The sequence below is a fragment of the Antrostomus carolinensis genome, unplaced genomic scaffold (genome assembly GCF_000700745.2).
Source record: "Antrostomus carolinensis isolate BGI_N321 unplaced genomic scaffold, ASM70074v2 scaffold5366, whole genome shotgun sequence".
Taxonomy (NCBI): domain Eukaryota; kingdom Metazoa; phylum Chordata; class Aves; order Caprimulgiformes; family Caprimulgidae; genus Antrostomus; species Antrostomus carolinensis.
Genome location: NW_010322398.1, coordinates 39415 through 61951, shown reverse-complemented (window position 1 = coordinate 61951; position 22537 = coordinate 39415). Strand labels below are relative to the sequence as shown.

General features: G+C 37.2%; 1 protein-coding gene across 1 annotated transcript in view; it reads left to right on the top strand.

Annotated features, from left to right (window-relative positions):
• The window catches only part of LOC104526684 (phosphatidylinositol 4-phosphate 3-kinase C2 domain-containing subunit gamma), a gene marked incomplete at both ends in the record, with an annotated part of 96493 nt that overhangs the window by 35441 nt on the left and 38515 nt on the right, over nt 1-22537 (top strand). The window contains 5 exon segments of the mRNA XM_010170218.1: nt 810-924; nt 2805-2935; nt 11002-11190; nt 21747-21840; nt 22501-22537. The exon segment at nt 22501-22537 is cut by the window's right edge and continues 8 nt beyond it. Of these exon segments, the coding sequence (XP_010168520.1) occupies nt 810-924; nt 2805-2935; nt 11002-11190; nt 21747-21840; nt 22501-22537 (566 nt within the window).

Genomic DNA, 22537 nt, shown 5'->3' with positions numbered 1-22537 from the left:
GGACAAGTCTAACATACTATCTCTTCCTTTATTCAGGTACTGCATTCTTAATTCAAGTGGATTGGTTATGATTAGAGTTTACACCTGAATTTTCTGATTTCACTGAAATTCTCTAGGCTGAATTGTGTAGACCTGCCAAATCATGCTGGCTTTCTTATCTGCAGACCACATGCATGCCTGTTTCTGATAAGAATTGTACACGTAGTGCTGAGACTGGTACTTCAGACCATAATCTTTCAACTGTCCAAAAACCGTATGCAGCGCATATGGTACAAACTATCCCACTCAAATTCCTTCCAGCTCTTTGGAGACTGAAATCATACTCGTGCCTCCCTGCCATCTACACATAAAATCAGCAAAGATCCTTCATGGTTGCAGTAGGTTGCCATGAGTTTCTTGGTTTTGTGGAATAAATGTATACTACCCTCCACCTTATATAGTGTCTTGGCTCTGCCCAGTCGCTAACATATTTGTCCTTAAAATCAAATCTTGAGATAGAAATATGGTATTATCCTGATTTTAATCCTAGCTTAAATGGCAAACCCTGTCACACAGGAAGTCAGTGGTGAAGTGCAGAGCTGACCTAGAATGTCTTGATAGTGTGATTGGTATCATGATCCCTGCAACTGCACAGGTACCACTATAGCAGTGAGGCCATCAATGAACAGCCTCTATCAATAAAGGTAAAAGGTTTGTTCTCCTTTTGTTTGTCTTTTAAGCTATCCAGTTCTGTGTTCTTCGATGTAATTTCAATAAAACTTGTTCAACTTGTCTCCAGTACTGACACAGTATTTCTGTGTGTGTTGCAGGCGGCTCATTCATGGCACTGTGCTGCTTAGCATGACGTTGTACAGCACGCTTACAACAACAATGATAACCCCCGGCATCTGCAGCACTGATACACCAACCTCAGTAGTCTTGCAGGTAAGAAAGTGAAATAGCGAAGGAAAGAGTTATTTCCCAACAAAGTGCAAGAAAAAGAATTGTTCCCACAGCTCATCAGGACCACAAAAATTAAAAATCATATTTCCATTGTAGCTGCTCAAAGAGAACTTGTTCCTTTTAATGGATGGAAGTCTAAAATGCTGCACAGTGGCAAATGTGTATGATACTTTCCATATCAAATGCCACCTCTGAGGGCTAGAGAAGGTTTTTGTAGGGTAATTTTTGTTGTTATAATTTTGATTCCAAAAATACTTTTGATACAAGTTAATGACTTTGGTACATGATTTACAGTTGCCTTTTAAAATCTGAACTTTTGTTCTGAGTACTATTGAATTGTGTGCCATTATAAATGTAACATACAGCTTGCAGTTAGACTGAGTAGCGTACAGGATTTGTAAAGGAAGTAGGTACAAGCAAATTGTCAATAGACATCAGTATAGCTCTCCTTCGATGACTACGTGCTGAGCAGCCACTCGTTCTGGGCAGAATGGTGCTCCCAATATTGAAAATGCATTAGGTCTCAGTGATAGTTTTATCACTTTTCCAGGTTAAATTAGCAACTGGCTACTTGAAGGGCAAAGCCAATTGTTTTCTTTATTAAAAAGGTGAATGACTATTAGCAAATAACATGTAAAAGCAGGTAATACAGATAAATGAGGCTGACCCAAAAACGCCCTATTTTTACCTGAGAAGCAAATGGGGACTTTCTAGTCTGAGACATTCAGTCAAAGACAATGCCTTAAAATAACTCCACCTATAAGGCCAGGCTGGATGAGGCTTTGAGCAACCTGGTCTAGTGGAAGGTGTCCCTGCTGATGGCAGGGGGGTTAGAACTAGATGATCTTTAAGGTCCCTTCCAACCCAAACCATTCTATGATTCTATATAATAATAAAGGAAGTTGAGACAGTAAATGGCTATAAATTTATAATCTCTCTCTGCTGAAAGAAACAGAACAGGAGGTTCTCTCACTGTGCACAGCGCCCCCCCTCCCATTTTTAGTTACTATTCCCATGCATGTGACAGTACCACAATTTGTGAACGTGCTGGAAATGTCATAAAGATAGTTTTTCTGATGTGACCAAGGCACACGTTGTAGAGAATAACTTTGTTAACCTTTAGAAGAGTAGTGTATATCAAATACATATGTTAAAAAAATAGCTGTAGGTATAGACAAGAGATTATGATGTGCGTTAATGAACCAAAATGGGATGTGCAAATTGAGGTGATTTTTTGAAAAACAACCTGAATTTTCAGCTATGTCTATACTCAGATTATCAAGCACCTCAGGCTTTGTAATTTTGGTTGAATATTTTCTTTCTCTGTATCTTAAAAATATCACCCTAAATTTATGACATCCATACCTAAGCATAAAGAATTAAAAATTGGTAGATGCTGTACAATATATATGAAATTGAACAGCCAGGAATCTGATTTCCATCTTTTACTCTGGAAAACTACACATCAGAATTACCCCTACTATTAAAAATAAAAAAAACTACATTAAGAGAAACTTTCCATTTAAGAATAATCTCATTAAAAACAGGAAAGGAGGAAAAAAATGAAAAAATTACTTCAGTTTTGAGTTCATGCAGTTCTAATAAAATTGAAATAGAGTGGATGAATTTCTTTCAGGAAAGTCAGTGATGAAGCTCCCATTGATTTTCATGGGCTGAGTTTATCACCAACATATTTAAATAGTATATTACATACAGTGAACATCCTTGAATAATTATCCACTCTTCTTTGTCATGTTTTGTATGTTTCCAGTACAAATCTAAGATAACATTTATGGACAGTTGTATTTGAGAATTGCATGTTGCTAAAAGGATTTCTTTTTTTTTTTTTTTTTTAAATAAAGATTGACTTTCCAGAAACTGATTTGGAGTTCATTAAACCTGAGCCTGAAGAAGGAAGAGGTGATCTTGAAGAGCCAACCAAAGATTGCCTGAAGCATATTACAAGACTTTCACAGACACATTCTCTCTTGCTGTAAGTTGTACCCAGCTAGCCCTGCTGATTCTTGGCTTGCTGTACTTATCCTTTCAATCACAATTAAATGGGTCCAATTCTTTAAAAACAAAATTTTCCTCTGAAGGAGCCTAGCTTGATTGATTTGAGAAGTAGTACCTCTAACAGAGAACAGATCACAGCAAAGCTTAAATAAGCCCCAGAGGTGGCAGTGTATTTTACCAGTTTAGAAAAGGATTGTTTTTTCCTTTCTGTTACTATATCTTTTTGTGTCTTTGAAGTAAGAAACTGATTTTTTTATTAAAAACGTAAGATTTGCAGGTGATGCAGTAAGTCTACATCAGTTTTAGCAAGAAAACCTTTGGGTTATATGAAAATCAGCCTCCTTTAGTAATGATACACTCAGACTTCAGCTATAATAGTTAAATGGCATATAATCATTAAAACAATCTGTCTAGTTAGAAGCAAGGAAATAAGTACAGAAAGTTTAACTTTCACAGAAGGAGAATAAAGGCAAAGTGAAAGAAAACACACCGTGTACTGGGGCTGATTAGTATACTCAGCTATATGTATGTTACACTATCGATTAGGATTGTGTACTTTATAAAATAACTTTGGATATAACCAGAGTGGTATTGGGAACACAGGTTACAGAGAGCCATTATAACAGTCACAGTTCATTGTGGGAATTAATCCTCCATCAAAAGCCAAAAGGGGCATTAGTTGTGCAATAACTAAGTAACTTAAGCCAATTTATCCCTCTCAGTGTGATATGATGTATCTGTTAAGAAGACTTTTCTGTGCTGATTTCTGTGTTGGCTTTTTCAAAATCAATTTAAAAAAAAAAAAAAGATACAAACTTACTGGTGTATTTGATGTTTACTCCAACTTTTAAAACTACGAGATGAAATGTAAAATTGTTTTTATTAACTACGGGATCTGTGATGTGGTTCTCTTTTTTTATTATTTTATTTTAAGTGTGAATGGGAGCTCAGTTTTCAGTGTTTTATTGCAAATAGCCACTGTGCCAGGGTTACTGGTAAGTTGCCAGCAAAACTCCCACCTACAAAAGGTGCTCTGGAACGGATTTGGGGAACTTCCAGCCAATTCACCTGACCTCTTTTCATGGTAAAATGATGGGTTCTGTAAGAAAGAATAAGATCATTAAGCATTTAGCTAAGTACTGAGTAATTTCTCGGGGAAAAAGGCAGTGTGGCTTCTGTGAATAGAAACCCTGCTTCACCAACCTGTTGCTGTCCTAGAAGGTTGTCAGTGGGTACATGGATATCAGGGATTTGGTGGATGTTCAAAAAACTTTGAGATTTCCCCCAACCTGTTGCTGTCCTAGAAGGTTGTCAGTAGGTGCATAGATATCACGAATTTGGTGGATGTTCAAAAAACTTTGCTGAGATTTCCTATCAGATTGTTAAAGAAATGAAGTTGCCATGCCCTATAACATCCCTAATGCAACAATTGTGGCTTAAGGCTTTGATAAGTTCAATAACGAGTTTTTGGGGGAAAGCAAATGGTAGTCCTGTTTTTTTCCACAGTGTTGTTTTGAGTTTTCCTATCTTATGGGCCAAAGCTGGTCTACCATGGATTTGGAGGAAAATTGGTTAAAGGCAAAGACTGGATTTTTAATGGTGCTTTTTCAGAATGGAAGAATCAGCAGAAGGGTGTTTCAGTGCTTAAGGGTGGGACCAGTTTTATTCAGTATCTTCTTCGATGACATGGAGAAGGAAGTGGGTGGGGAAATCTCCAGGTTTGCAGATGGTACTAAGCTCTGTCAGATTGTCAAACACCATGCTGTGGAGGGGAGATCCAGAAGGACCTTACAAAACTGAGCATAAACATGACAGATGAGCTTCACAATGGTTAAATTTAAGGGATATATTTACGGAAAAAAATTTCTAAGGATCTGTATGTGATACTGAACTGGCAGTTACAACACAGGAAAATACATCTTGACGTTACTCCTGGTATTATCCTGAACTCATGAGTACAAAGTGCAGCAGCAGACAAAAGTACCAACAAAATCTTGAGCATCATCAGGAGGGGTGTAGAGAAGAAGCTAATATGTGCCATCTCACTGCTGTCTAAAACCTTGACATGCCATATTTTGAGTACGCTGCATAGTTCTTGTCTCCACAACTCGGGAAGGACACAGTAGATCTGGAAAATGTACAGAGAAGGGCAGCTAAAATGATTAAAGGGATTAAGCAGCTGTTTCACCAAGAGACACTAAAAAGGCTGGGGCTCCTTAGCTGGAAGAGTAGAACACTAGAGGATCTCAGTGTATGTTTAATTAATTTTTATAAAATCATAGTACCACAAATTCAAACTAGGGACATTCTAATGAACCAAGTAAGAGATCAATTGTCAACCAATCAAAGAAAGTAATTCCTAAGACAGTCAGTGGTGAACTTTTAAAATCTACTGTTACAAAACTGTGGAGGTAAACAACATACTCAGATCCATGAAGGGTATGCACAAATTCATGGATAAAGGGTTCATAAATAGGTATTACAAAGACCAGACACAGGTAAACCCTGTAACATTCCCAATGCAACAATTGTGGGTTAAGGCTTTGATAAGTTCAATAACGAGTTTTTGGGGGAAAGCAAATGGTAGTCCTGTTTTTTTCCACAGTTTGTTGTTTTCAGTTTTCCTGTCTTATGGGCAAAGCTGGTCTACCATGGATTTAGAGGAAAATTGGTTAAAGGCAAAGATTGGATTTTTAATGGTGCTTTTTCAGAATGGAAGAATCAGCAGAAGGGTGTTTCAGTGCTTAAGGGTGGGGCCAGTTTTATTCAGTATCTTCTTCGATGACATGGAGAAGGAAGTGGGTGGGGAAATCTCTAGGTTTGCAGATGGTACTAAGCTCTGTCAGATTGTCAAACACCGTGCTGTGGAGGGGAGATCCAGAAGGACCTTACAAAACTGAGCATAAACATGACAGATGAGCTTCACAATGGTTAAATTTAAGGGATATATTTACAGAAAAAAATTTCTAAGGATCTGTATGTGATACTGAACTGGCAGTTACAACACAGGAAATACATCTTGACGTTACTCCTGGTATTATCCTGAACTCATGAGTACAAAGTGCAGCAGCAGACAAAAGTACCAACAAAATCTTGAGCATCATCAGGAGGGGTGTAGAGAAGAAGCTAATATGTGCCATCTCACTGCTGTCTAAAACCTTGACATGCCATATTTTGAGTACGCTGCATAGTTCTTGTCTCCACAACTCGGGAAGGACACAGTAGATCTGGAAAATGTACAGAGAAGGGCAGCTAAAATGATTAAAGGGATTAAGCAGCTGTTTCACCAAGAGACACTAAAAAGGCTGGGGCTCCTTAGCTGGAAGAGTAGAACACTAGAGGATCTCAGTGTATGTTTAATTAATTTTTATAAAATCATAGTACCACAAATTCAAACTAGGGACATTCTAATGAACCAAGTAAGAGATCAATTGTCAACCAATCAAAGAAAGTAATTCCTAAGACAGTCAGTGGTGAACTTTTAAAATCTACTGTTACAAAACTGTGGAGGTAGACAACATACTCAGATCCATGAAGGGTATGCACAAATTCATGGATAAAGGGTTCATAAATAGGTATTACAAAGACCAGACACAGGTAAACCCTGTAACATTCCCAATGCAACAATTGTGGGTTAAGGCTTTGATAAGTTCAATAACAGGTTCTTGGAGGAAAGCAAATGGTAGTCCTGTTTTTTTTCCACAGATTGATGTTTTCAGTTTTCCTATCTTATGGGCAAAGCTGGTCTATTAAATGAATCATCAAGGTGAAGGGTAGTGTATTTGGGCTTTGAATAAAGGAATTCCTTTTTTTTTTTAAGTACTTTCTGATCAAGAGGAGTCTGTCAACCTGTAATTTTTGTTGTAGCTGCATCAGAGGAATTATTTTTACCTTCTTCAGTCATGATAGATTTTTATTAAAAACATTTCTAACAATGTATTGGTATCCAGACACATTATTACCATGATATCTGAAGATCTATTCCTTCTTTGTTTCTTTTTTTTTTCCTTTTTTTTTTGTATGTAAGAAAGAGAGGAATCTAGGTAGCTTTTCAGTGGCAATATGTCTGTATGATGGTGCTTCAGGCTTACAAGCCTCAAATATGATTTTGAAATAAATGGGTGTTTATGGTTAAAAGACCTTCCTCCGGCTGTCAGGATCCTTCTGTCCATTCTTTTCTGTAAGCAGAGGGAATATGTGAATGGACAGAACATGTTCTTATCCTTATGACAGAAAAAGAAGAAACAGTGGTTAAAACCAGACAACTGCATGGTTGTCCTTGCTATAGGTTGTTGAATCCAGTAGTGTTATGAATGCAAGGCTGCAGTGGCTTCATGTCCACAGGTTCAGCCATTAGAGAGGTGGACTGAGTATTTCTTTTAGGACTATAAACAAATTAACAGGGGCAGAAAGCAGTTTCCTTACCAGCACACACAAACATGTAGCACTGAGACAAAATGGACAGCACAGATGGCCTGATTGTGTTCCTCCTCTCTGCCTGATCAGGTTCAAAGTCTACTGGTGGAATACATATGCACACAGATATATTAATATATATAGTATCAAAATGTTAATTATTCCTGTAGCTGGGATCAGACAGTCAATCCTGTAGCTGGCCCCACATCTCCCTGCTCTCCCCAGCTGCTGACACCCAGACACGTGAACCCTCAGCGTTCACAACCACACTCCAGTTGCTTGTGCTTGGACCTTTTCCTGATACACAGACGTAGATTTTCCCAGTAGCTGGTCCAGATATATGGTGTTCCCAGTAGCTGACTCTCGGAGCCCTGTCTCTCTAGTAGCCAGCTCAGATCACTGGTCCCCATGGCCAGCATTTTCTGGATGTTGATTAGTGAGGGGATCAATGGGACAGAAGCAAATGAACTTCACCATATGGCTCTGGTGCTCCTCACAGCCCTACAGTGTGCTGCTGTGTGATCTTTGGCATCATCACCAAACCAGGCAAGAGAGGAGGAACCAATCGAATTCATTAGTTACTGCCAGCCACTTTGGCTGACTTCTGAAAAAATGTGAGCCTTTGATTCCCTTTAGGATTAATGTGTTTGAAATACAAGCCTCGGAAAACTAGCTATCTGAGATAATAGCTGCTCTTTGAACATAATACAGCCTGCTTGTGCACAGTGGCTCCCAGTGTAAGGATCAGAGACCAGTTTGAAGCCAGGATGATGACAGTCTTATTTCTCCCATCTTTCATCCCTGGTTCATTGCTTTCCTTCTATCTTACTTTTTCCTCTCTTTCAGCTTCACTTTTTCTTTACCTTTTTGCCACTCTACCTGGTGATAATCTGGCTGGCCTACCTGTTGTCACTGGAGTGCCGTTGCCCTGAATTGTGACTAGAGAGGCTACTTCTAGTTGGGTGAATAGTGAACCAGGTCTAAAAAAGTGTGGTGATACTGCATACCTTGCTAGTCTGTCCATGGGAGAGAATCTTGCAAGTGTGAATTGGTGCCAGGGGACAGAAATTTGCATTTGGTAGCTTTGCTGCGCTTTCTTCTTTTTGCCTTTTGTCTTGTTCTGCTTTAGTACTGAACATGAACAACAAAAACAGCTCAGAAGCATTTAATCTCTTTTTTTTTTGCCATTTCCCCCACAAAAAAGTAGTGATTAAGACCAGCTAACAAATCTTTCACAGAGGTTGTTTCCTTCATTTAGCTAAAGGGACTAATGAAAACTTCTAAACTGAAAGCTACTGAATTATTTAGGTTTTAAGATATATTGTTTTTATTTTCTTGAGTAGAAGGCTATATATTTTCATATAGCTGTTAATAGAAGGAAATTTAGATACAACTCTACCTAAAAAAACATAAAGTGCATTTTTATCAATAAAGGGGGTCTATTAGCATCTTATATCTATTGAGCCAGTGAAATGTCCTTATTAATGTAACAATCTTCATATGCTATATGTATGCAAAATACTTTTACCATCTATCTTCAATGTCCTCTTACATGTATATGTAGAATTTTGTTACAGCTAAGAAACTTAAAATCAAAACCTTAACAAGCCCCATCCCACCCAATATTTAATTTATTCTCTGATCTTTAAAACATGGAAACTAAAAAAAAATAGCATTGCCTCCAGAGTAAAGTCAGAGGCAGAAATCTGTTATTTAGAAAACCTGATACAAGGAGAGATTTCTTATCTCCCTTTGTAAGCTCAGTAGAGGCTTTGGCTGCTTTAATCTGAACAACAGATTGTCTAGTTTGAAGGATGCTGTTTGAAAGCTTAAATCTCTGTTTAGAGTCAACATACAAAGGGGTCCTTTAGCTGAACTGTCCTGCAGAATACCATCTAAATGCATAAGAAAACAAGACAAGCAATAAAGTCTTAGACCTACTTTCATCTCTCTTTTTCTGCATGTGACTTCTTCACACAAAGACATCTATCTGTTTTCACAGTAGACATGCTGTGAATTCTGAAAACATTTCTTGAAATGGTTACCAAAATGATACTTTTCTTGAAATGATTACTAAAAGTAAAATTCATGACAGAATTTGTATCACAGTTAGGTTCATCTTCTGCATACATTTATGAGCTTATTCTCCTAAAGGAAGGAAAGAAACATTCACTCTTGTGACATTAAAAAACATGCCCATCTCTGTACTGCCACTCTCTGTTGCTAAATGCTTGGCAATTCAAAATTGCAAAGAGTAAAAGTTCTCCGGTGCATTCAGAGCCAAAGGAACTTATTGCTATGAGTTGTGAAAGCTATAATTTTGACAGAGCAGGGCTAAGTTTTTTGGCTAAGAATGTCCTAAAACATTGAAAATAGAGGGAAAAAGACCTTGGAAAGAATGTAAACACTTGGATTCTGAGCCCTGCTTACACATCTGGATAATTAAATGCTTGACTGTAAGCAAGCTGTTTACTTACTGCCTTCTAAAAGGTTTCTCACGCCTTGCTTTAAAATGTCTAAGTCTGTTTAAAGTCACAGTTATATTACGTTATTAAGTGGGTGGATCACCAATCTGGTCAAATATGACCAAGAAAATTGATGTTCCTCTTGGTTTCAGTAATGCTTTGTGTGAACTGGAGATCAGTTTGCACTCTCAAAGCTTACTTTTGAAGGCTCTGATGTCAAATTAAGGAGTTTTTCTGAGCTTTTTTTTTTTTTTTTTTTTTTCCACAGGGAATTTCTTTTTCTGTTTTCCAATGGTATCAAAACCTAGGATTTAATATGCATGAGGCAAAAACATCTGAACTGTTGACAAATCCAAGTGTACATATAGTAAAAAAATATCCTGAAGCATTTCTCACTGTGGTGAAATATGGTGTGATGACTGACTAATACGTCATTTAGATATTTAATATCTCAGTGAGGAATTTGGTATGAGTACAGTGAAGCACGGCATGCTAGGCCTTGTGAACAGACATAGAAGTTGCTGAGAGGTTTCCTTCCTCTTTCCAAAGTCATACCAGTGCTAGGGATAATCACAGGCCTTGTGTGTGCACACATACGCTCATGTTCTTGTGTATGTGCATAAATGTACCTAAACCCTGTTTCAAATCCAAATACACTAAAAATAGACACACCTGCATTAAAGAGTCAAAGCAAGGGCAGGAGCGAAACCTATGGCTAGCAGTGTTGTGTGTCTTGTCATTACAGTACTTAGTTAGAGATGATGTGTAGCAGATGGATGTAACAATAATTTATCTGATGATATCTGCACTACCTTTGTCTCTGTCAGAAAACCCCAGTAAAAACAAACAAACAAACAACATCAACAACAGAGAGAGTAGAGAAGAAAAAAATGAGAGTGCTTGGGAAGTGAAATAACCACATATGTGTGTCTTTTGACACTTCATTTTTATATGACCCAAGGCTGACAGATCCAGAGTATAAGTATCACTTTTCTTATAAAAACTGGTCTGCAGAAGATGATATCCTACCCCAAGGAAAACACATACTTAGCCAAAAAGCAGTGTACTGTATGACTTCGCCCCTCTGTACAATAAAGTGTGTTGCTACACAAAGCTCCAGGTGGTTTTAATTTCAAACTGAATTCCTAATCTTCTTTTCTAGACTCTCAGAGCAACAGAGAAGAATCTTATGGTTTTATCGTTCCTACTGCAATGATCAAAATTGCTCCCTTCCTCTGGTACTGGGCAGTGCACCCAGCTGGGATCAAACAACTGTATCAGAAATGTATGGCGTGTTGAGGAGATGGAGATTTTTTAACCCTCTGGAGGCACTTGGGCTTCTGACTTTCAGGTAAGGGAAAATGAACCAAGTAGGAAAATAATAATAAGAGGAATGATCATGTGCTGATTAGTTCAGCACTTCAGTTTGCTCAGCACAGTATCGTGCTTTGGTTCACTGACTGGGCTTTCGCTTCTGTCCCTGTTTCAAAGTGAACATACAGTTGCAACTCTTGTGATGACCTTGAGTTGAACGTGCTAGCCCTACTTCCTTGGCTGAGAAGGTTTTCTGTTTCTCAGGATAGTGAAAAGAGTATTTAATTCTCTATAGCAGATTCAGTTAGTTAGGATAAAACTTTGAAGTTAGTTCCCCACACTTGGAATAAATTCTGTTGTTATGCCTTATGTTCCACCCCCACTTCTTACACTGGTAACTGACTATTTGTTAGAAGGCTTTCTCGATATTGGAGATACTTACCTATGATGTCAGGGGACAGAATCTGTGTCAGCAGTTACATTTCCTTCAAAAGCTTGAGAGGTATTTTGCATTAAGTGATCTACCTGTGGAAACATCAAACACCTAGATGAAATGGTTGAGCAAATTTGGTTTATCAAGCTCTTCTTTGTCTGGGTAAGCACAAGCTGCACTTGATTTGCAATCTCTGTTCTATGTTGTACCTTTAGAAAAAAAGAAAAAAACTTCCCCTAAAGCTTCACTTGAGAAAAGACTGTATATACTCAGCTCCACATTATTAAAAAATAGTTATTTAATAATATAAAACTGACTGTCAATAGTTGTTTCTCTCTGGAGGTGTCTCAGGTTTCTATCTGAACTATTAGCAGTTTTGCATGTTTGCATTTATGTCTTTTTTACTTTTAGTGGGAATGATAGAAGCAAAGATTCTGAAAGATCAGATACTGTAGCATATTATCTGATTTACCGTTATTAAATTATTAGAATCCATTTCTCATTTATAAAAGAACAATGTAGAAAGAAGTATATGGGCAATGTGGTGTCTCCCACACCCTAGAGTAGCAAGAGACTTTGAGATGGTTTGTCAGAGCATGCCAGGCTTCCAGTTCAGACCTTTTGTCAAATTTTGTTTCTGCATTTCTGCAAATGAACAGCTTGATTGTTCTTTGAAGATGCCGCTCTGCATCAGGGTGTGGTGCAGAATATCAGTCAGGTCAGGAGCTTCACAGCATATTTAATATGACTCAGCCTGTCAAAGAACTTCTCACTGTGCAGTGGATGCAATGTACACACTGTTCATCCTGACTACCACAAAGTGCTGGCGTGAAAAGGTGGGAAGATGTCATCACTTTGTCTCTCCTAGTGCCACTGCTGGGAGTGGCTGGCACCTGCAGTGACGCCAAAGAACAAGTACTTCTGATCAACATCTTAGTTGGTTTGTCCCTTTAGTTTCTTTCTCACAAAAGATAATATAAATCTAGTTTTGGGTTTGTTTTGGTTTGATTTTTTTTTTTTTGCTTCATGCTAATACTACAAAGAAGTTCTGAATCACAGTACAAATATTCTTTTAAAAAAAGTTTTCCGTCCTTCACATATCCACAATATTTTGTAGGTGCCTGAAAAACTGGGAAGCTAACCTTCAGAAACAGGGATTACATTTCCTTAAAGATGTCTAGTTTCAGAGATGTCTAGGTTGCATGATTTAACTGCTGAGAGACACGTATATGCAAATTGAGAGAGTGTGTTGAAGGAGAGGAGTGCTTTCCATATAAATGGATTTCTGAGCTTTCTTCTCTTGGTTCTCTTTTTCTCAGATTTCAATCATTTTAAAAAGTAAAGTAGCACTGGATAGGGTTCGACTTTCCTTCACCATTACCTTGACTAACTTTGGATTGTGAGCTCTGTAACTGATCTGTTTTTGAAGATTCATTCAACTCTATCTTGCATTATGTTTGACGCTGACAATTCATCAACTTGGTTCTTCACTTCTGTCATCCGCAAAACAGCTATGATTTCTTGAGATTACTGAGACACAGCTGAAAGATCCATGTTCATATAAAACATGAGCAGAATATAAAAGAAATGCTCTTTATATATTCATGTTTATTTTAAGGACTTGGGTTACCATCACTGTTAAATCATAAGTAAGTAAAATAAATTAGAGCTGATCTTTGTCTACATGTATTGAGAACGTAATGCAAGAATGCAGGAGCAGTTGCACTCAGACCAAAAATCGGTCTAGTGCGTCCTGTCTTCAGTGATGACCAACAAAAGGTACCTAGGGAAGACAATGAGAATGGGCCAAACATAATGATACAGTGCTACTTTCCCAAGTTCCAATAATCTGCAGGTCAGAGACTTCGTTTGGTAGAATTTTTTTAGTTTGAGAGCCCTCTTGCATTTTTCTTCTATAATTTTATTCAAATAAAAATTGATGCCATGTAAACATTCAACTTTCAGAACATCCTGTGGCAAGGAGATCCACAGTTCAGCTCTGTGTTGTATCATTTTTATGTGCCACAATTTACCACATTGTTAGCAATACCATAAAGGAGACCGAGAGTTTCCAATCACTCCAAATTTTGGATGCTTCCTTTGCTGGAAGTGCAGTTTGCAGTGCCTTAAGGAGAACCTGAGTTCCTCCTGCAGGCATGTGCTTACTCTTTATACAATTTAGAGAGGGTACTCAAAATCAGTAGTCACTTTCGCAAACCTTGAGCTGAGGACTCTAAATTATTCTTCTCAGAGGGAAAAAGAAGCATCTGTCCTGATGATTAAGCTCAAGCTCACTTTTGCAAGGATAAAGAAATGAAAATCATTGGAGGTGCTACCTCATTGCCTGGATTAGAAAACAGCAATACAGAGCTTGGGGAGAGGTATCATGGCCCATCATATCAAGCCCTCCTATCAATCATCTCGAGTTAGAATGTTCTTTGCAACTTGCTGAAATTTTTGAATTGTTTTGTTTGCTACACAGTTAAATGTACAATTTAATAGGTGTTTCTTGTTCTTTGAACATGTCTCTCTTGCTTATGTTCTTCACTTGGCAGGCACATCTCAAGGCAGCCACATGATAACATACTCATTTATGCAGTGGAAAGGAAGAGCTTTCATAAATTGGAAACACAATCATGGTACATTTCACAGATAAGCTTAGTAGCAACCTTGCATCCAGTACTTGCAGCAAGTGCATTGATTCTTAAAGATCCAGAAGCCAACACTTAAAAAAAAAAATAAATTAAAAAACGATGAATGTTTCTTTAATCGATAAAGACGGGATGCAGAGGGTGGCAGGGGGAAGTGTAGAATAAGATTTAACGCTCTTAGTTTTACCTCTAATTTCAGGGAAGAGTGATTATAAGTTGTTGCCTGAAAAATAAAATTCTCCCTAAGGCAGAAGGATAGAGCTGGTCCCTCCTCCTCAGCGCTGCTTATTAGTGCCCTGTGCATTTTCCCATTGACTTCACTTACTGAGTTTGGTATAAAGCCAAGCTTTAGTGGAGTTAGAGCTTTCTATAACTGTATCTACTTTGCATGGCACACTAGCCAGGTAAATGACACCAGCAGACTTGTTTATTCAGGCAATTTTCTGGTTGACAGAAAGAAACGAAAGGCGGTGTTAGAAATGCCATCATTTATGATGTGTTGCTAACATGCCAATGTTTTGTGTATGTATAGAACAACCGCACGTATGAGTTTTTGTCAGGTCATTTTGCTATTCAAATTATTGGAAATGAAAGCCAAAATATATTCATTAACCCAAAGAGCTGAATGTTTGCTCCAACCTTGTTTTTCTGGCACATCTAGAGTGCAGCCCTGTGAGGTATTGTGGCTAGGAATCAGGAAACTGAACCACCAACGGAGGTATGTCATTTTCCAGTAGTGCTCAAGGCTGCAACCATTCTGAAGAGAGATCATTTATCAGTAGGTAGTGGAGGTGAAGAAATAACCTCCCTGGTTGGCTTAACAATTTTTCCCAGAAACTTCCTGCTAAATTCTAGCTTTGTCAGGGCGAGTGCACAGAAGAGGCCATTCCTTTAAAACCATGTGCCAATTCAGAGAATTTTGAGATCAGACATTAAGGTGTCAGAGGAGTTTTATGCTACCTCACTTAATCCCCTGCATGAAGCAGGTGGAATAGAAGAAATGACTCCTCTTACCTCTCCTTGACCAGAGAAGATACTGTTTTGATTATAGCATCCCTCAGCCTTTGACTCTCACAATATTGTTGTTGATTTTCACATTATGTAGCAGAGTATCTATTGAGTTTCAGAGGTTAGGATGTATACCAATATATACGAAACTCATTTTCTAACCAATAGTTATAATAAAATGTGATAGCTTGAAGCCAGATTTTGTTCTTACATTTTGAAAGCCAAATTGATTTAGAAATATTGAATCAGATTGTCATTGTTCTAATAAAAGCACAATTTAAACTGTTCCCTGAGAGTCCACAACAGAATGTCCAACAGAGTATTTATCAAACAGATACAGCTTGAGCATATCTTGCCTGTTTGCATCTTACTTGGTTGAAAAGGCTGTAGTGGTATATAAATGTGGAGAGCAAACACAGACTTATGCAAAGAAATATGATAAGAACAAAGCAACAGTCTACAATTAATTTGATACTTTGAACAGAACGAGCTACTGATAAAGCTTTAAAACTGCTTTGTAGTAATGTACATGAAATTTAGTGATAACTTATGTGGAGATGTATGCGTTGTTAGGAATAGACAACTCTTCATTTTAAGCATTATAAAGTGATTAATTTATTTTTTTTTCACTGCTTTCAACTATGTTCAGCTTTCTTGGCAGAAATATATGGAAGTACTGCAATAGACAGCTATAGTAAGTCAACTAACAACAGATAACTATGTAGGATATGGTATGCCTTCTATACATAAATGTGCAATCTAATCAGGAGGTTTAATGTATAAATAATCAAGTTTTCAATGTAATAGGGAACCAAGTTTGCCTCTGGGTTGGGAAGAACCTTCTAGATCATACAGGTTTCAAAAGGAAAACTGGTTTTTGTTAGTTTCTTCCTATCCTATTCTCTCCTAGGATATGGTTCACTATATGGTGTCCATGACATCTTAAACTTATTACTAGTTGGTTTAGTCAGAATTTCCTTTAGAAAATATGCATAAGCATTATGTAAAGCACATTTTCTGTGAGTTAATTCTACAGACCCGTCTGCCAGTTGATCAGCCAAAGCAATAACTAGTGTATCTGACCAGGAGCTTTGCAGCGAGGGGGAGTGGGAAGGGTTCGCATATCTTATCACAGTGAGGAGTGAATATATTACTCTTTTTCAACTGGAAAATTTTGAAAATCCAGTGTTCTTTTTACTGTCCATATTTGTTATCTTTCTGTACTTTCTTTTAGTCCTTGCAGTTTTTTAATTTTCATACACTCATGCAGTCTTTTCTTTAGAAGCCTTCAGAGGAATGAAAAAAAATCACCAACAGAAAGCAAATAGCCCTGCTAGTCTTATTTCTCTGCTAAAACTAAAGGCATTCCTTAATGATTATTCTTTAATTTTCCTCTCTCTTCACGTCTTATTACTTTTAAAATACTTAAACTACCACCCAAAACTTGTCTGTCTATTCTTTTAAACAGTTCTTCCATACTTTCTCTCCTGGCCCAGTTACACCTGTCAGTGATGTGATATCTTTTACTTAGAGGGGTTTTTTTGTTTTTAATTGATATCTTCATTCCAATAGGTTTGCTAGCTCAGCCTTCCTTGTTTCTACCAGACTCAATAACATGCATTTCATGGGCCTGGAGTTTTTCTTTTTGAAAATGGAACACAAGTTAAAATGTGAAGGGAATTGCAGGAATATGTGAGATGTTATAAACCTCTAACTTAAAAGATGGCTCGTGAAAGGCCATTCTGTTCTTTACAGAGATGCTCACATTCTAGAAAATGTAGTGAAAAATACTGTTCTTTTTACCTGACAAATATCTTCCTACATGAGGAAGATATTTATTGAAGACAGTTCAATAAAATTAGGATAATAAAACTGTAAAAAAAGGAAATGCACATCTATTTCCCATTTACAATCAAGTCACCACTAGCAGATGCTAAAATCTCAAGAGAATTTCACAAATCCACAGGATGCCTCAGCAGCACTTAGTTTTCTGTTTAAATCTGATTTAGCTTAAAGGTACAGATAGACAAATAGCTCCCTACTGGCTAGCTATATGAAAAGAATCAGAGACTGTAAGGTGTTCTTACTTCTAAAGCAAATGGTAATCTATGCTCATCTAGCTCAAAATTCAACTTTTACAGAAAATATCTTAAAGTCTCAAGGGAAACCTAACATTCTACAGCTACTTAGACAGAAGTTATAGAATGGGTGGGTGTCATTCATTGCCATCATGCAGAGAGGGGAGAACAAAACAGAAAAAGGGGTGTTGAGCTTAAGTATCAAAGGAAATCAGTTTCCTAATTTCAGGAAAATCCGGGTTGCAAGATGAGCTGTGAAGTGAAAGTTTGGAGTCCTGCATAGTGTGACCTATTGCTAAGGACTGGACTTGACAACTATCATTTACATGTTGTTTATTTTTAATTAGTGTCACTCTGTGTGTAAACCTGAATGAAACTTATAAGAAGTCCCATTCTCTGTGGAGAACTCGTTACCTGAAGAGAAGACAAATAAAAACAGCCAAAAGAAAGAAAAGCTACAACATGTTACAATGCAGTTGGGCAAATGAATGAGGAACACCGTAGTTCTGTTAGCTTAATTATTTATTGACCAATAGGTCATTTGTCAAGAAAAAGAATACAGCTAGAAGTAATTGGGAACCTGGATGAAAATTACCATTTTGGAACTATGCAAAGAAAGAATCATACAAGCATTGTTAAAGGCTTTTTTTTTAAGTTGCCTTTTTTTTTCCCCCTCCCTAGATAAATTCTCAGAGATTTTGGTGACAACCATAAATCATCTAGGGGAGTCTCTAAATCTCCTGCCTGTCTGAAGCCATTATCAGAGGCCACATGTCAGGAACCTGATAATCTATCGTTCAAATCCTTTGCAAAATTGGTCTGATACAGACGAGCTCTGATACAGATGAGCTTCTTCTTAGGAAAGTACCCTTAAAGACTGGAATATTGAATTTGTTGTGGTACAGTCATCTCACTTCTCTGCTTCCAGAGTTTTCAGTATGTGTAAATAATTACCTATTCATTGTAGCAAGCCCTGGAAATCAGCTGTCCTCTACTATGAAGCTGTTTTTCTCAGGTCTGAAGTGATTTCTCTTGCAATGAGTCACAAAGCCAAAAAAATCAATTAATTGTGTCCTCTAATCAAGACTAATTTATGGATTATTAAAATCAGATTTGATGCAACACTCAAACATTTGCAAGATTATTTACTGGAAAAACCCCTCTAGCCCTAATTAATTACCAGGCTACAAGATGGCATAGCTTCCAGGCATGTAAAGGGTAGGGTTTTTTTACTCAGATCTGCTTCTAGACCTTACCCTATTATTGGCTTTTAGCAAATAAACTAATGTATGTAAGCGTGACTAGTGTAAGCACCATGTAATACTGGTTGGGTTCATAACTATTTGCTATAGTTCTAGTGTTTCTGAGGATGTGAAGTGTTTTCTCAAATGCAAATATAAGGAGTAAAACAAATAGAATTAAATATTTTTCTGTAGTACCTGTGGCTTTGACTAACATTGAAATTCAAGAGAGCAATGGATATGACATCTAGGGCTTGACAAATTGTCAGGTAGTTGAGAGAATGTGTTAACTGCCCGTTCTTTCAAAAACATTCAACTCGGCCTCAAGCTGACCTTGAGATTTACAAGTTGAAGGGAGCAGTTTAGTAACCAGGACCAACAAATTAGCAGAATCTCATTCTGAAAGAGTGACAAGAGCCATGTTGCCTGAAGAGAACTATCCTGTAGATTTTTCACCACAGTGCCTATGCACTTGAGCTTATTGTTATTCTAATCACATCTCCTTAGAGATACTTTTGCTAACTTAGATGATTTGCTGTAAGTCAAAACTAGAGCTGTATTAATTCTAAACAAATCAAATGTTAACTGTTGGAAAGGTTGGGATTGAAATAATTTTATCGTTCTTTGTTTAGCTGGAAAAAATACAGGAGTTTCTTTTATCATAGCATTGCATATATTCAAATGTTGGCTGCTAGTAAGGACAAGCAGGAGCTAAGTAATAACATTTTTCTGCTTGACTTGGTGCTTGTATAGAGCACATTTCACTGTTCAGTAGCCTATTGAACTAGGCAAGAAGAGAAAGGGAAAGACTAATTTCCATGTTATCTGCATATGCTTGGTACACAGGCCTTTGGAGCAATTGTGTAATTAGAAGATTGTATGATATGAAAGGGATCTTTTTTTTTTTTTAATATGCAGTCCTTCTTCAAATGGGTTTTGTTCTAAATAGCCATGTGAATATTAAAGTAACAACTTTGTATTCCTAATTGCCTAGAATAAATAAACAACAAAAAAACTCTTACAAATTGCGCTAATTTGGGGCTATCATGATAATTTATTTATACCGTATTCCCTCTCTCACCATCAAGGCCTTCTCAGCATTATACAAACACTTATAAACTGTATTGAAAACATCATCAAATACCTACCATAACAGACAAACAAAATAATAAAATCAGACCTGAACTGCATTGTTAAAAGGGGATTTGAAAGTGCTACATGTGGCAGCTGACTGCAGCACAGAAGCCTTTCAAGTAGGTCCAACTCTTAGACACTTCTTTTCAAAATATCCACATTTTTATTTGATGGCATGTAGTTGATTCAGTGATCAAAGTGTACATATTGTTTTGCTTCAGCTTGTTTTATTGAACTTAAAAGCTCAAATTCAGAGCTGCAGGTGCCATTACACTTCTGAGCACTTACCTTTACAATTTCTTCTCTTTCTCTCTTGATAGCAATGAGCAGTCGTTGCTGCAAATGTGCTGCGGTCTCCTGTGTTTCACTTCTGATTTATTTTTCTAGTGGATATATTGTTGGCAAAAGCTGGGAAGAGAACAGTTTGTTATTGTGTTGGGCTCATAAAGCAATAATACTGGTGGCCTCATGACATCTTCTGCCATACACAGTAGTTCTGATTTCAGTGGTCTTTCTCCAGGGCAAACTGACAGGATAATCTGTGTCCTTTATTAATCATTTTTATGGATGCCTAGACTGCCAAATCAGAGATTTTTTCAAAAGAGCCTAATAGCCGTATCAGTTCAGAGGGGAGGGATTCACTGCTTTTTGTGGGGCAGGTACTTGCCCTCAGAAAACTCAGTCAAAGCCCAGCAGCTCTTTTGAACAATGTCTAATTGACTGGGGTGTTGTTTGAAGACATGTTTTGCCCCTTTGGCAGAGATGACCATTCTTGCAGCTCTGGTGGCAGAAAGGTCTGTATGAACATTTCCAGTTTACTTTAGGAGAAGACAGAAAAGACTCTCGGGATGGTAATGGACAAGCTTCAAATACTAACAATTAACGGTGACACCACATAGCAGGCATATACAGAAGAGCACATCTGTTCCCTTCCTTGTGAAAGCAAGGGCAGTAGCAGAACAGGTAACTGTGAACCAATCTAGGCAACTTCGGTGTACATGAAATTCTCAGTGTGTCATGATTACTGTCACAAATGCAACACATGAAAATGTAGAAATTATTTTTGTATTTTATTTTTTTCAAAAGAAGTCCTTAAAAATTATTTTTTAGCTCTCAAATATTAAACAAAACACTGTATATTTTTGGGGTTTTTTTCTTTAAAAAGAGAGAAAATGTTAAGAGTCAGTTTTGATCAGTCAAGTTACACCAAAATTTCATTCCTTTTCTTTTTTAAAGAAAAATGTTTTGACCAGATTTTTTATTCAGCCTTTTTTTCCCTGTTTTATCATAGCTGCTACATATTGTGCTCCTCTTTTATCATTTTCACGGTTAGAGCTCCATCACAAAATCTGTATTAGGCTACAGCCACTCTGGTTCCAACCAGAATTTGATGAGAATACAGCTTGTGCTGAATGCCTCAACATTTTCCTATCAAAAATGGCTTTTTCACTGACTTGAAGCCTTTCTTGGGGAAGGTATTGACTTTTTTACTAATTTATTATTTATTTATTTAGAAAAACTGAAAAGAAAGCATGTTTTCCATTTCAAAATTATTTCTGTTTAAAAAATATTTTTTGTGTTGATATGATACGAAGAGCTGACATTGGAATAAATTGTCTGAAGTGATCCCTTTTTGTGGGGGAAATTTCAAGCTTTTGTGTTGTTGCTCAGAACAGAAGAAGTCTTCAAGTGATTACTAAAAAGTTCCCGTGGCATGGAAATTTCTTATTTCAGTTAAGTAGGATTCATATTTCAGTACTTATAAAGGAAATTACAGCATGTGATAGCTCAAATTAACAGAAGGTATTTGAAGATCAGATTTGTTTGGGGTTTTTTTTTCCCCTGTATGACACTGGAACAGTCAGTCCAATCAAGTTATCTGTGATGTGTTTCCTGACTCTTGTTACAGTAAAGCAAATTAGGTGATTTTTTTTTGGCTATTCCATTTTGAGAGAAAACCTACTTTTATAACATTTGATATCAGTGAGAGCTCAGGAGAGTTGCAGTGGATCAGTAGCTCTTAATGATATCTATTTGTTTTGTTCTAGTTTTCCAGATCAAGATATTCGCAGAAGAGCAGTCCAACAAATAGAAAATCTGACAAATGATGAATTGTTAGAATACCTCCCACAGCTGGTTCAGGTAAGGAAGAAATTGTTAGCCAAGGAAGTCTTCTGTCCAGATAAATATCTTCATTAAATACTTTTGATTCTTTCAGTTTGATTGATACAATGTAAGAGGAATAAATAAAGGCTGCTCAGCTGATGCAATGATGGAATGATGAATGTCGCAATTCCACATTTCAGAGTCCCTCAGGGGTTTTTATGTGCTTTTAAATATATATTTATATAAATGCATGCACATATATACTCATATCTAGACGTATATATATATACATGTATGAATTTATGTAATCCACTACGGTGAAGCAGTGGAACTGCAAAGCTTTACACCGTTCACACAGTAGGACACTTATGTGCCCTTTCACCTTCCACAGCCTCTCTTTCACAAATAAGTTTATTTTCCAAACTAGGTAATCAGATAAAAGTTTAAATATAACATTGTTAGTTTTAAATGAGGGAAGAAAAGCTTCATATTTATGTTAACACAGCGAGTATCAGGATAATATCTGCCTGTCTTCTGCAGGTAGTGGCATACACTTGTGTCCTGAGGTTTCTTTGCTCATTGCATTGCTGAGGCATTCTCTGTATGTTGGATTGCTTTATTCAAACTAAGCATTGGGTCCTTTCTGATTAATTTTGTTGCATACAAGTGATACTTATTATGAATTTATCTGTTAAGGCGCTCAAGTTCGAGTGGAGTCTTGAAAACCCTCTAG